The sequence below is a fragment of the Eptesicus fuscus genome, chromosome 8, assembly GCF_027574615.1.
Source record: "Eptesicus fuscus isolate TK198812 chromosome 8, DD_ASM_mEF_20220401, whole genome shotgun sequence".
NCBI lineage: Eukaryota > Metazoa > Chordata > Mammalia > Chiroptera > Vespertilionidae > Eptesicus > Eptesicus fuscus.
This window is the reverse complement of record NC_072480.1, coordinates 104583628-104597123: the sequence shown is the minus strand read 5'-3', so window position 1 is coordinate 104597123 and position 13496 is coordinate 104583628. Positions and strand designations below refer to the sequence as shown.

The 13496-nt window shown below is 54.8% G+C and overlaps 1 protein-coding gene across 1 annotated transcript; it reads right to left on the bottom strand.

The window, feature by feature from the left end:
• Positions 1–829: 829 nt before the first annotated feature.
• On the bottom strand, positions 830–5600 carry LOC129147104 (beta-defensin 1-like). The gene is made up of 3 exons (XM_054720205.1): positions 5534–5600; positions 2070–2213; positions 830–1440 (listed from the first exon to the last, which is right to left on the bottom strand). The coding sequence occupies exons 1-3, from the start codon at positions 5574–5576 to the stop codon at positions 1301–1303; spliced, it is 327 nt and encodes a 108-aa protein (XP_054576180.1). The 5' UTR covers positions 5577–5600; the 3' UTR covers positions 830–1300.
• Positions 5601–13496: the final 7896 nt, after the last annotated feature.

The following is a 13496-nucleotide window of genomic DNA, read 5'->3' as shown; positions in this document are numbered from 1 at the left end:
GCTCACGAGCCAGTACTCAAGGGACAGGGTGTGATGGAGCAAAGCAGGTTTATTCAAGAGCCAGCAGCTTGAGAAGATGGGGGACCCTCAGCACAAAGCTCATCTTTACTTCTTGTTTTTCAAGCCTCACCCCAGGACATGTTTCCATTGATTCTAGAGAGAGAGAGAGAAACAGCCATCAGCCACCTCCCATATGCACCCCAATCAGGAATGGAAACTGACACCCAGGGATATGCCCGGCCTGGGATTCAGACCAGAACCTTAGGAGCACAGGACCAGGCTGCAAGCAGCTGAGCCACCGGCCAGGGCACAAGGACCATCCTAACACGTGAGGGCAGCAGGGGTGTACGAGCGGGAAGAGGAAGGCAGAACCAGGGAAGCACAGGGTGCTGTGTGCCAGTCAGCACCGTCTGCTCCGGTAAACACCGGGGACCCGGTCCAGGAGGCTCTGGCTTTCCTCCAAGGTGGTCAACTCCCCTGGAGCAGAAACGCCTGCAGGCTGAGTCAGCTTCCTTTGAGGTTGGCTCCTGCAGTCCTTTAGGCCCGTGATTGTCAACCTTTTCATCTCACGGCACACACGAACCACTCAGCCTCTGCAGAACACCAAAACATACATATTGGGCCAATCTGACAAAAATAGGCATAGTTTAATTCATGGGCATCAGACAGCTATTGCGGTGATGGTGGCTGTGATGGTTTTACTGGACAATCGAAGGGAAAGGAGGTCAGTGCCCCTGGCTAAAGAGTCAGCATTGCATGTTTTAAGAATTCGTGTGGCTACACCAGTTGAATATCATTGCTTGAAGCCAGCAGGTTCCTTATGCATAGCTACATTTGAATTGGCAAGTCATTCTTTCTTTTTAAAATATATTTTTATTGATTTCAGAGAGGGATAGACAGAAACATCAATGATGAGAGAGAATCACTGATCTGCTGCCCCTGCAGGGAGCCTACAGGAGATCTAGCCCACAAACTGGGCATTGCCCTGACCGAGAATGAAACGGTGGCTTTCTGGGTCATGGGTTGAAGCCACCAAACCTAGTTGTAAGCGTGTTGGTTTGGTAATGAAATGGGGGTTGGGGGTTGCCGTGGCCCCATCCTGCTCACCACCCTCGTCCTGAGCTTGCAGCCTGAGCAGCCTGGCCTGTCTGGCTTCTAACCTGGTTTTCCTCACCTCCTCAGAAAGGAGACACAGGGTTCATGTGGGTCCGAAGGAGCCATGCTTTAAAATAAGGTTTCCTTGTGGGAAAACGACGCTTACAAGTAGTTCCGGTGGATTTGTCTCCCCCGTGGCACCAGTTCAGACGCAACACCTGCCCTTCGCTCTGTAGCAGCTGCCATCTTCCTGTGTGCGTTCCGGGCAGTGGGAGAGGTAGCACGTCCCCCCAAGGCTGTCGCATTCAGGACTCTTAGGGATCAGACTCGCAAGAAGGTAGGCATCTGTGAGAAGGCAAAGAAGACACGTCAGGCTCCTGGCTCACAGCCAACATGACGGCAGGACACTTGGTGACACAGGACACACGGCTCTTCCCAGAGCACTGCAGAGACGGTGCCCTCCCAGGAACTGTGCCCCCACTGACCTCTGGGGCTGCTCATACAAAGAACTGTGCCCTCCGTCTGAGGTCTATGCCAGCTGCCTGAGGTGTGTGCCCTCTGCCTGAGGTCTGTGCCCTCTGAAGCCAAACCAAAGCTGAGGATGAGCAGCAGGGCTGTAAGTGGGTTTTCTTTCTGCCCAGAGAGCTGTGCAGAGCACCCAGTTGGTCCCCAAATAAGGTTCCTCTCCTTCACCCAGTCACCAGAACACACGTGCTCTGTTCCACAAATACTCACGTCTGTTTAAGAAATAATCCGCACCGAGCAGGTTCCAACCACACACATTAAAACCTCCGCATTAGAAAACTTTTGAACCCACTTTCCAGATGGGCACCCTGAAGCGTTACTGGAGTCAAGTCGTCATATCTGTCTGACAAAATGACGGACTCGACAGGGCACAGTGTCTCCAGCTCTCCTCACAGCTCCCTTCACCTGCTCCCCAGACCCGGGCAGAGTGCCCCTCGTCCCCAGCTCACCTGGGCCCACCTGGGCGAAGAGCAGGCAGAGAGGCAGCAGCAGGATGTGGAAGAGCCTCATGCTGGCTGCCAGGCTGGGCGAGGGCAGGAGGAGGAGGAGGCTTGCAGGTGGAGCCACAGGCTTCCAGAGGCCAATGTGCCTCCCTATTTATAGGGGAGAGGGTTGTGCAACCTCAGGGACGGATCTGCGGGGCGTGACTCAGTCAGGGAAATGCTCACAAGCAGCCCCTCCTGTGGTTCACCTGTGTCTGCGTGTCAGGTGGACACACTTCCATCCAGCTGGGGGGTGAGCGCTGGCCCGGAGCCCTAGGCTGGCGCCTCCGCTGCTCTATCTGTCTGTTACCCCACTCCCTGCCAGGCTGGGAGTTCTGATGGGGTTCTGGAGAAGTTCTGGAGAAGAGGCTCATGCCCAGGCACCTGGGTGGGAATGGCTCAGATGCCTGTTACAAGGGGTCTCGGGCAGCAGAGACCAGCCAGCTTGCTGCCAGTAAGCCGGCCTGGGAGTGCCCTCCTCAGGGGAAAAGACGAGAGGCTGTTTCATGGAACCTGAGGAAGCAGTTTTACCAGGGAAGGCTGCTCTCCCTCCCTCGCTTCTACATGAACTTTCTCCTCCATTGGCCATCACCAACACCACCCTCCATTTATCCAAGGTGAATCAGAAAGACACAGCTACTAACATACATGGACTATACCAGGCAAAGCTGGAGGGAATTGGGAGGACAGGGAGGCGTGTCCCCCGCCTGACTCAGCCCAGACCACAGCCATGTCCCTGAGGGTGGGGACACCTGGATACTCACCTGGAGGCAGAGAGGCCTCCTCGTCGCCCCAGAGGTATGGCCTCCACATCACTAGCACCTCCCCAAGTACACACGGGCTTCCCACAAACCCACACATGAAGGGCACAGGCGTGTGGTGCAGGGGCCACGGACAGCCACCCCCTCCTGCTCACGGGGTCCCCACAGGGAGGCTCTCTACACACTCAATAGGCATCTTGGGGCCAATGAAAGAGAAGCCGGCGATACTCAGACATTCCCAAGGCTCTAGCACCTTAAAGAATACGCTTTCCAGCAACTCAAAGGTGTGTCTGGCTAGTTAAGAGCCACGTGGGGCATGTTCGTTAACACAGAAACGCTCCCCGTGAACACCGTCTGCCCTGTGTCCGGCAGCTCCTCTGTCTCACTCTGTGTGACCTGGTGGGTTGATTGGTGACACCTGGTTGTTGACCTCACTCAGCAGCAGAGGGAACCCGGTGCACACACCTCCTGGCCTCATGTCCCCCTGGGGCCAGGCTTGTTCCCGCCCCGGCCACCTGCAGGTTTTGGCTCTCAGGGCTGACTGCCCGCACAGCACAGCCGGACCCACACACAGCTCTGGGACGTGTGCTGAGTGAGTCAGAGGAACACCTCCTCATGCATTAGGATCCCGGTGGTCGCTCTGATGAGGGCAAGCCCCCACCACGCCCACGGCCCCTCGGACTGTGCGGTGCTGATTGAGGTTTGGTTTCTGCCTGGACTGCACTGTGCCCTGACTTCCTCTCATTCCCTAGTATCCATAGCAACACCTCTCACTGAATGCCAGCCTGCTTGCTCCCAGGCCTCCCCTGGCAGCACCTGCGTCCCCAACTCCCGAACCGAGAGCTGAGGTCTAACTGGGCAGGAGTGAGACTGCTTCTGACACGGATGCAGAGCAATCACGGCTCAGCTGGCCCTGTCCGAAGACTTTCCGCCCAGAGGTTCACACAAATATTGAGCTGGCTCTAGAAACGCTGTATGGAGAGGAATCTCTAGCCCATATCTCTTCTTGAGGGACACAATGGGCCCAGGTCAGGTGTTGCCACCCCAGCAACCAGGGACATTAAAATGTTTAGTTTGGCCCAGCTGCCTGTTCAGTGGTTGCGTGTTGACGTATGTATGAACCAGGAGGTCACGGTTCAATTCCTGGTCTGGGCACATGCCCTGGATGCATGCTCCATCCCCAGTGTTGGGCGTGCAGGAGGCACTGGATCATCGTTGACATTTCTATCTCTCTCCTTCTCCCTTCCTCTCTGAAATCAATATATATATATATATATTTAAGTGTCTTGTTTGACCCATGATTTTATTTTGAAAGAAACTTCCTGGTCAAAGGGGGAGATCAGGAGGGAGTGAAGATAGAGAATGTACAAACTGCACACAGGAGCAAGCTGCTAAAATCATTGACGCGATGAAGGTCGCTGCAGGAGGCCATGGTTCTGCGCTTCTTGTAACCAGCCTGGGAGCATGGAGCCTTGAACTTTCCAGCCCTGCGTCAGCGCCTGATTCCCATCAGTTCCCACACCTGCACCCCATCTCCAGGTGGCCCTGCTATTAGCCCCGAAGGACTCACCTGTCCAGACAGCCTGACGCCCATTATGCAGGACATTGAACATGACCGGACCTCCTGGCACCCACCTTCCAGCCCTGCACCCCTCACCTGGACTCCTCTCAGGGTCACTCCACAGTCCCAGGTGTGAAAAGTGCTGAGGACGGAATCCCTGCCTCCGAGCCAATGGTGTTAAGTCTCCCCATCAGCCCCAGATCCCGGCTCTGGACACGTCAATGCCCTCAACTGATGAACCCACACAGGTGTGGGCTGGCCGGGAAGGTGGGCTTGGCTTGGCTGGAGGTGGCAAGACCCAGGAAGGGGTGTATCCAGTCTGTCTAGCTTTTTCTGGAAGCACAGACTCTGAGAACTAAAAGAAAGCTGGAGGGCTGCCTGGAGGAAGGCACCGTCACCTCAGCTGCCCTTAATCAGGGAAATGGCCTAGACTGGCTCCTTGTGTGGGTGGGAGTCCCTCCAGACCCTGCTCATCAGTTTCCTCATTTAGACTGGAGATTGTCTGCAGGAAGAGATGAACCACAGAACTTATATGCATATGTGCAAAGCGCATGGACACACGATAGTGCAGAGAAGGATAGGAAGGGGAGGAATGGGGAGGGTCAATGGGCGGAGAAGAGGTCACCCTGCCCCAACTTGGTCCTGGTGCCCAGCACAGAGGGCCTCGCTGCCCAGAAGCCACCTGTGACTTGAGGGTGAACTTTTCCTTCACAGCCAACCTGGCGGGACCTCAAGAACCCACTTGTCCCACACTAAGGACACCCCTTTAACCAGTCCATTCTTTCTTCCCTCCCTGTTCTCCCTGGTGCCTTCACCCCATTGGCTGTGCCCAGACCTTCCCTATTTGGCCACCACCTGTCCTCTCTCTGCCTCCTGCACTCAGGGGAGGGTCCCTGGACTATGACACAGAGGCCTCAGCCCCATCCAGCCCAGCCCACCCCACAAACAGGCCGCCTCCCACTGTTGCACCTCAGCGTCCTCATTGGAAAGTGGGGCCTGGGGGAAATGGGGCTCCCAGCCTCACCCCACAGGCTCAGGGGATGGTCAATGAGACATGGGATGGCTGAGGGCTGTTAGGGGGCATCCAGAAATAATGGGCAGTGACTTACCGGGATGTTTTCCTTCCAGCCAGAGTTGGAACCACTTGTTCATTGTTGTAACCCTACACCCGGCAGGAGCCCTGGCACAGACCTACCCTTCAGCTCCAGGAGCAACCTGAACCAGGGGAGGAGGATGCATTTCAAAGAAACAAGCAGCCACTGGGCTTCCATTAAGTCCTTACTAGGATGGGCTCGTCTGAACTCAAGGACTAAGCGTTCTGATACGAAGGAGATAAAAAGATGAGTAACTCTCATTCCAGGCAGAGGCACAGGAGCACCGAGAAGTAAAAACTGCAGTAAAGGCCAAGGGGGGAGAATGTCACTGGGAGGTCAAGACAGGTTCACAGGCCTGAACGAACTCACAGACCTGCCCCTGAGCCACAGGAGAGGGTCCCCAGGCCCAGGAAGCAGCCCTGAGGTAGAAAGGGCAGGAAAAGCAGAGGAAGAGGGGCAGCGAGCCCAGAGCATGAACATAGATGGGAACCTGGGGGAGAAAAGGGAGATAAACCAGGGAAATAGGACGATTCCAAGTATTGGCTGCAGGTTTCCCATGTAGTCTCAGGGCAGGAAAGAGTATTCAGGGTTCTCCCAGGCTTTGGTCTGCTCAGTGACATTTTAATTCATGATTCCTGCCCGGCCGGCTTGGCTCGGTGGTTGAGCATAGACCCATGAACCAGGAGTTGAGGGTTCGATTCACGGTCAGGGCACATGCCCTGGTTGTGTGCTGGATCCCCAGTGTGGAGCGTGCTGGAGGCAGATGATCAATGATTCTCTCTCATCATTGATGTTTCTATCTCTCCCTCTATGAAATCTAAATATGTTTATTCTTAAATAAATATATATATATATATATATATATATATATATATATATATTTAAAATAATATATTTTTCAAAAAGAAAGGAAGAAAGAGAGAAGAAAAAAGAGAGAAATAAAGAATGAAAAAAGGAAGGAAAAAAGGAAGGAAGGAAAGTGTTGGCCAATTGAGGAGAAAGTTCCTGCAGAAGCGAGGGAGGGAGAGCAGCCTTCCCTGGTGAAACTGCTTCCTCAGGTTCCATGAAACACCTGCTCGGCTTTTCCTGGGAGGAGGGGACTCCCAGGCCGGCTTGCTGGCAGCTGGCTGGCTGGTCTCTGCTGCCCCAGACCCCTTGTCACCGGCCCTCTGAGCCATTCCCACTCAGGGGCCTGGGCATGAGCCACTTCTCCAGAACTTCTCCAGGACCCCATCAGAACTCCCAGCCTGGTGGGAAGGTGGAGAAGGGGCGATAGATCAGCGGAGGCGCCAACTCAGGGTTCCGGGCCAGAGCTCACTCCTCAGCTGCCCAGGAGTGTGTCCACCTGACCCACAGACACAGGTGAACCACAGGAGGGGCTGCTTGTGAGCATTTCCCTGACTGAGTCACGCCCCGCAGATCCGTCCCTGAGGTTGCACAACCCTCTCCCCTATAAATAGGGAGGCACATTGGCCTCTGGAAGCCTGTGGCTCCACCTGCAAGCCTCCTCCTCCTCCTGCCCTCGCCCAGCCTGGCAGCCAGCATGAGGCTCTTCCACATCCTGCTGCTGCCTCTCTGCCTGCTCTTCGCCCAGGTGGGCCCAGGTGAGCTGGGGACCAGTGGGCACTCTGCCTGGGTCTGGGGAGCAGGTGAAGGGAGCTGGAACACAGCAGGTGTCTTCTGGTGACAGGTTGAAGCTGAGGAACCTTATTTGGGGACCAACTGGGTGCTCTGCACAGCTCTCTGGGCAGAAGGAAACCCCACTTACAGCCCTGCTGCTCATTCTCAGCTTTGGTTTGGCCTCAGTGGGCACCAACCTCAGGCAGAGGGCACAGACCTCAGGCAGCTGGCATAGACCTCAGACGGAGGGCACAGACCTCAGGCAGCTGGCATAGACCTCAGACGGAGGGCACAGACCTCAGGCAGCTGGCATAGACCTCGGACAGAGGGCACAGACCTCAGGCAGCTGGCATAGACCTCGGACAGAGGGCACAGACCTCAGGCAGCTGGCATAGACCTAAGGCAGAGGGCACAGTTCTTTGCATGAGCAGCCCCAGAGGTCAGTGGGGGTGCAGTTCCTGGGAGGGCACCGTCTGCAGTGCTCTGGGAAGGGCTGTGTGTCCTGTGTCACCAAGTGTCCTGCAGTCACGTTGGCTGTGAGCCAGGAGCCTGACGTGTCTTCTTTGCCTCCTCACAGGTGCTGGCCTCCTCGCGAGTCTGATCCCTAGGAGTCCCAAGTGCGCCCACCTTGGGGGGAGCTGCTACCTCTACCACTGCCCGGAACATACTGAGGAAGTTGCCAACTGCTACAGAGCGACGGCCAGGTGTTGCATCTGAGCTGGAGCCACGGGGGAGACAAATCCACCGGAACTACTTGTAAGCGTTGTTTTCCCACAAGAAAAGCTTTTTTCAAAGCATGGCTTCTTCGGACCCACATGAACCCTGTGTCTCCTTTCTGAGGAGGTGAGGAAGCCAGGTTAGAAGCCAGACAGGCCAGGCTGCTCAGGCTGCAAGCTCAGGCCGAAGGTGATGAGCAGGGCTGGGCCCATGTCAAAGCCCATCACCCCCACCGCACAGTTGCCTCTTTTCATTATCAAACCTACACGCTTAGAAGTAGGTCCAATGTCTTCAACCCATGACACAGAAAGTCACTGTTTGATTCTCGGTCAGGGCATATGCCAAGTTTGTGGGCTAGATCCCCAGTAGGGGCCTTTTAGGAGGAAGGAGATCAATGATTTTCTCTCATCATTGATGTTTCTATCTCTCCCTCTCTGAAATCAATAAAAATATTTTTAAAAGTAAAAGAATGACTTGAAAATTCATATGTAGCTACAGATAAACAGCCTGCTGCTTCAAGCAATGATTTTCAACTGGCGTGGCTGCACAAATTCTTAAAACATGCAATGCTGACTCATATTTTTAAAATATATTTTATTGATTTTTTAACAGGGAGGAAGGGAGAGGGGTATAGAGTTAGAAACATCGATGAGAGAGAAACATCGATCAGCTGCCTCCTGCACACCCCCTACTGGGGATGTGTCTGCAACCAAGGTACATGCCCTTGATGGGAATCGAACCTGGGACCTTTCAGTCCAAAGACCAATGCTCTATCCACTGAGCAAAACCGGTTTCAGCCAATGCTGACTTTTTAGCCAGGGGCACTGACCTCCTTTCCCTTCCATTGTCCAGTAAAACCATCACAGCCACCATCACAGCAATAGCTGTCTGCTGCCCATGAATTAAACTATGCCTATTTTTGTCAGATTGCCCAATATGTATGTTTTGGTGTGCTGCAGAGGCTGAGTGGTTCCTGTGTGCCGTGAGATGAAAAGGTTGACAATCACGGGCCTAAAGGACTGCAGGAGCCAACCTCAAAGGAGGCCGACTCAGCCTGCAGGCGTTTGGGCTCCAGGGGAGTTGACCACCTTGGAGGAAAGCCAGAGCCTCCTGGACCGGGTCCCCGGTGTTTACCGGAGCAGACGGTGCTGACTGGCACACAGCACCCTGTGCTTCCCCTGGTTCTGCCTTCCTCTTCCCGCTCGTACACCCCTGCTGCCCTCACGTGTTAGGATGGTCCTTGTGCCCTGGCCGGTGGCTCAGCTGCTTGCAGCCTGGTCCTGTGCTCCTAAGGTTCTGGTCTGATTCCCAGGCCGGGCACATCCCTGGGTGACAGTTTCCATTCCTGGTCGGGGTGTATGTGGGAGGTGGCTGATGGATGTTTCTCTATCTCTCTAGAATCAATGGAAACATGTCCTGGGGTGAGGATTGAAAAACAAGAAGTAAAGATGAGCTTTGTGCTGAGGGTCCCCCATCTTCTCAAGCTGCTGGCTCTTGAATAAACCTGCTTTGCTCCATCACACCCTGTCCCTTGAGTACTGGCTCGTGAGTGGCAGGCAGCTGAGCTGGGTTGGTGCCCCAGGACATTGTTCTGGCCCCATGTGCAGCATCTGTGCCTGGAGGTCTGTTCACAAAGGGACTTCTCCTTCGCATTGGGAAGTCTTTCCATGTCATTGGCTCAATGTCCGTTGCAGTCAGATAGACTGAACTAAATCCACTGATTTAACCGTCTTGAAATGTGCAGCCAGTGGCATGGAGGGCATTCACATTGTTGCAGCCTTCACCACTGTCCATCTCCAGAACTTTCCATCTTCCAATGAGCAACTCTGTGCTTATTAAACACTCACTCCCCCTCGCCCAGCCCCTGACCACCACCATTACACGTTCTGTCTCTGAATTTGATGACTGCAAGAATGTTTTCAGTGTGGAATCCTACAGCATGTGTGCTTCTGTGCCAGGCTTATTACACTGCGCCTGGTTCCTCTTGGCAGATCCGTGTTTAGCATAGGTCGGAATTTCTCTTTTCCGAGGCTGAATCATATTTCAAGGCTGAATAGGGAAGTCGCCATCACACGGGCCCTGGAGCTCAGTCACGGATCACTTAGCTGACAAGACAGCAGGTATTTCACCTGTCACACTGCAATGTGCAGCTTCCACCCATGGGGTCCCTTCTCCTCCAGCCCCTGCCCCATCGAGTCACCCTGACAGGGTCCCTCCTGCGCCCTGCTGCTGCCCAGGGCACATTAACCCCTTCCCACTGGCTCAGACACTGCTGTTTGTAAGGGGCCTTGTCAGCACAGGGTCCCCACATGGCCTGTGGGGTTGCTTGGTCCCTCTCTCCTTCTCTGTGACTTGCTCTCTCAGTTCCCTCTGCTTGGGACGGACGAGGGACAGGACTCCTGTTCCAGAGAACGTCTCCCATTCTGGGTTTGACAGATTGCGTCCCTGTCACACGGGCCCTGGAGCTCAGTCACAGTGTTCCTGTAACTTCTGTATTTCCTGTAAGTGTTAGACCTAGAGACTCAGTATGTTTAGGTTTAGCCAGACTTTGGGCCAGACTCTTTCCTGGGTGGTTCTGGGTGCATCCCACTACATCCCACAGGGGATGCACCCCGAGTGGGGACAAGCCTGATCTCAGAGCTGGGCTGGGGCCAGCCCCCTACCCTCTATTATCCAATCCTCCAATCTCCCTCCCCCCACCCCCATTCCCCTCTCCTGGCTTTTCACAGAAGGGAGTTTTGTTTGTTTTTGTTAATCCTCACCAGAGGCTATTATTCATTGATTTTCTTTAGAGAGAGACAGAGAGAGACACACACACACTCAGAGAGAGAGAGAGAGGAGAGAGGGGGGAGAGAGAGAGAGAGAGAGAGAGAGAGAGAGAGAGAGAGAGAGAGAGTTGAGAAAGACACATCAATTGGTTGCCTCCCCAACCCACCCAGACCTGGGTAAGCTAATCCAGGAATGTGCACACCAACTCCTCCCACAGGTGGTCCCTCTCAGGAAGAGGGCACATGCACAGAGACAAGGTTCTCTACTCATTGCTTGGGATTTTGAGGCTGATGTGTAACAGATGAGCAGTAGTTGTCCAGCAAAGGTGGGAGCGGGAAGGGGAGAGAGAGAGAGAAAAAAAGACAGAGAGAGAGAGAGAGAGAGAGAGAGAGAGAGAGAGAAGAGAGCACTCAGTGGGAGAGGACCAATCCAGTGCTCCATTTACAGGATGGACAGTGTGCATTACAGCTCAGGCTGCGGGATGGGGGTGCTGGGAGAGATGAGCATGGCAGGTAGGAAGGGCTCTGTCTCCATGCCCGGGAGCCCTGTGTAGAATTTGGAATCTTATTCCAGGGACAATGGAAAGCAGTGAAAGATCCTTTTTAAAAACATATATTGTATGAAAGTATTGATTACACAGATTCACTCTGTTGACCAATGATGCAGACCAGATGCTCAGAAGACGCTCGGCAAGTCATCCCAGCTGTGCACCCAGGGGCGGGAGGCAGAGGTAGCCCCACTGGAGCTGAGCAGGTCCTAGCAGCACCAGGGGACGTCCCTGGCCTGGGCTGGCTCCCTTCTCCCCCTGCTCCTCAGCAAGCCAGCCACAGGGAGTGCTGAGGCATTGGCAGATGTTGTCCGGAGCACCTGGGCGTTAAGCGATGGGGTGGACATGAGCCTGGGGGACCAGCCTCTCTGCCACCGAGAAGCACCTCAGGGACCTTGAGTCTCCCTCTGGCATTTGGTTTCTGGGAAGACCTTGTCTCCCAAAATGTGGGCCTCTTCCCGAGAAGGGACAGCCTGCAGGAGGAGTTGGTGTGTGCATGCCATGCTGAGCACTCAGCTCAAGTCGGTACTGGCCTCTGTTTTCTTTGTTTGGTTTACCTTTTGGTGCCAGGCTCAGCACTGATGGAAAGCCTTCCAAATACATTGGCCAGAGAGTGGAGGCCTGGACGCTGGCCTCACCTGTGGGTGACTGGCCGTGGGCCCGCGCCGGCTGTGGCGCCCACCTGGGGGCCTCACCTGTGAGATGGCGCTTCTCCAGCAAGATCGCCTGGGATGCAGGCGTGTCCGCGTTGCGAAGGCGTCCCTGCCAGGGAGGTTGCTGTGATCCCTTGGGCAAGGTGCATCTCCAAGCCCCGAGCCCACAGCGCCATCACCACGTTCACTCACAAAGCAGCTCTGCACTCCGGGTCCGCTCCCCCCATTTAACAGAGGAAGGGGCCCCTCCTCTGAATGCAGGAGGCAGAGGGAGGACAGGTGGGGGCCAAGAAGGGCAGGACTGGGCACAGCCAGTCTGGGAGGTGGGGCGGGCCAGGGAGAACAGGGAAGGAAGAAAGAATGACCGGATTAGAGGGGTGACCTTAGTGTGGGACAGGTGGGTTCTTGAGGTCCCTCCAGGTTGGCTGTGAAGGAGAAGTTCACCCTCAAGTCACAGGTGGCTTCTGGGCAGCGAGGCCATCTGTGCTGGGCACCAGGACCAGGTGGGGGGGCAGGGAGACCCTTTCTCCGCCCATTGACCCCCCCCCACCCTATTCGTCCCCTTCCCAGCCTTCCCTGCACTATTGTGTGTCCTTGGGGATGTGTTTAGACAAAAAATCGTGAATTAATTGTATTTTTAAAAATTTATTATTATTTTTAAAAATACTTTTATTAAATTCAGAGAGGAAGGTGGAGTGACAGAGAGAGAGAACATCACTGTTGAGAGATTATCATTGATCAGCTACCTCCTGCACGCCCCCTACTGCAGATGGATCTTCCAACCCTGGGCATGTGCCCTGACATGAAATCACACCCTGACCTCCTGGTACACAGGTCAAAGCTCAACCACTGAGCCACACAGGCCAGGCTTTACTGTACTTTTCTTCTCTCATGGTGCTCCTGTGCCTCTGCCTGGAATGAGAGTTACTCATCTTTTTATTTCCTTCATATCAGAACTCCTAGTCCTTGAGTTCAGAGGAACTGGGATCCTAGCTGGGACATAATGGAAATGCAGTGGCTTCTTGTTTCTTTGAAATGCATCCTCCTCCCCTGGTTCCAATTGCTCCTGGAGCTGAAGGGTCCGTCTGTGCCAGGGCTCCTGCCAGGTGTAGGGTTACAACAATGAAAAAGTGGTTCCCACTCTGGCTGGAAGAAAACATCCCGGTACGTCGCCGCCCATTACTTCTGGGTGCGCCCTAAAAGCCCTCAGATTATCCCACATCTCATTGAGCATCCCCTGAGCCTGTGGGGTGAGGCCGGGAACCCATTACCCCCAGGCTCCACTTTCCAGACCAGGACTCTGAGGTGCAACAGTGGGAAGCTGCCTGTTGGTGGGCCGGGCTGGATGGGGCTGAGGCCTCTGTGTCCTGGTCCAGGGACCCTCCTCTGAATGCAGGAGGCAGAGGGAGGACAGGTGGGGGCCAAGAAGGGCAGGACTGGGCACAGCCAGTCTGGGAGAACAGGGAAGGAAGAAAGAATGACCGGATTAGAGGGGTGACCTTAGTGTGGGACAGGTGGGTTCTTGAGGTCCTGCCAGGTTGGCTGTGAAGGAGAAGTTCACCCTCAAGTCACAGGTGGCTTCTGGGCAGCGAGGCCCTCTGTGCTGGGCACCAGGACCAGGTGGGGGGGCAGGGCGACCCTTTCTCCGCCCATTGACCCCCCCACCCTATTC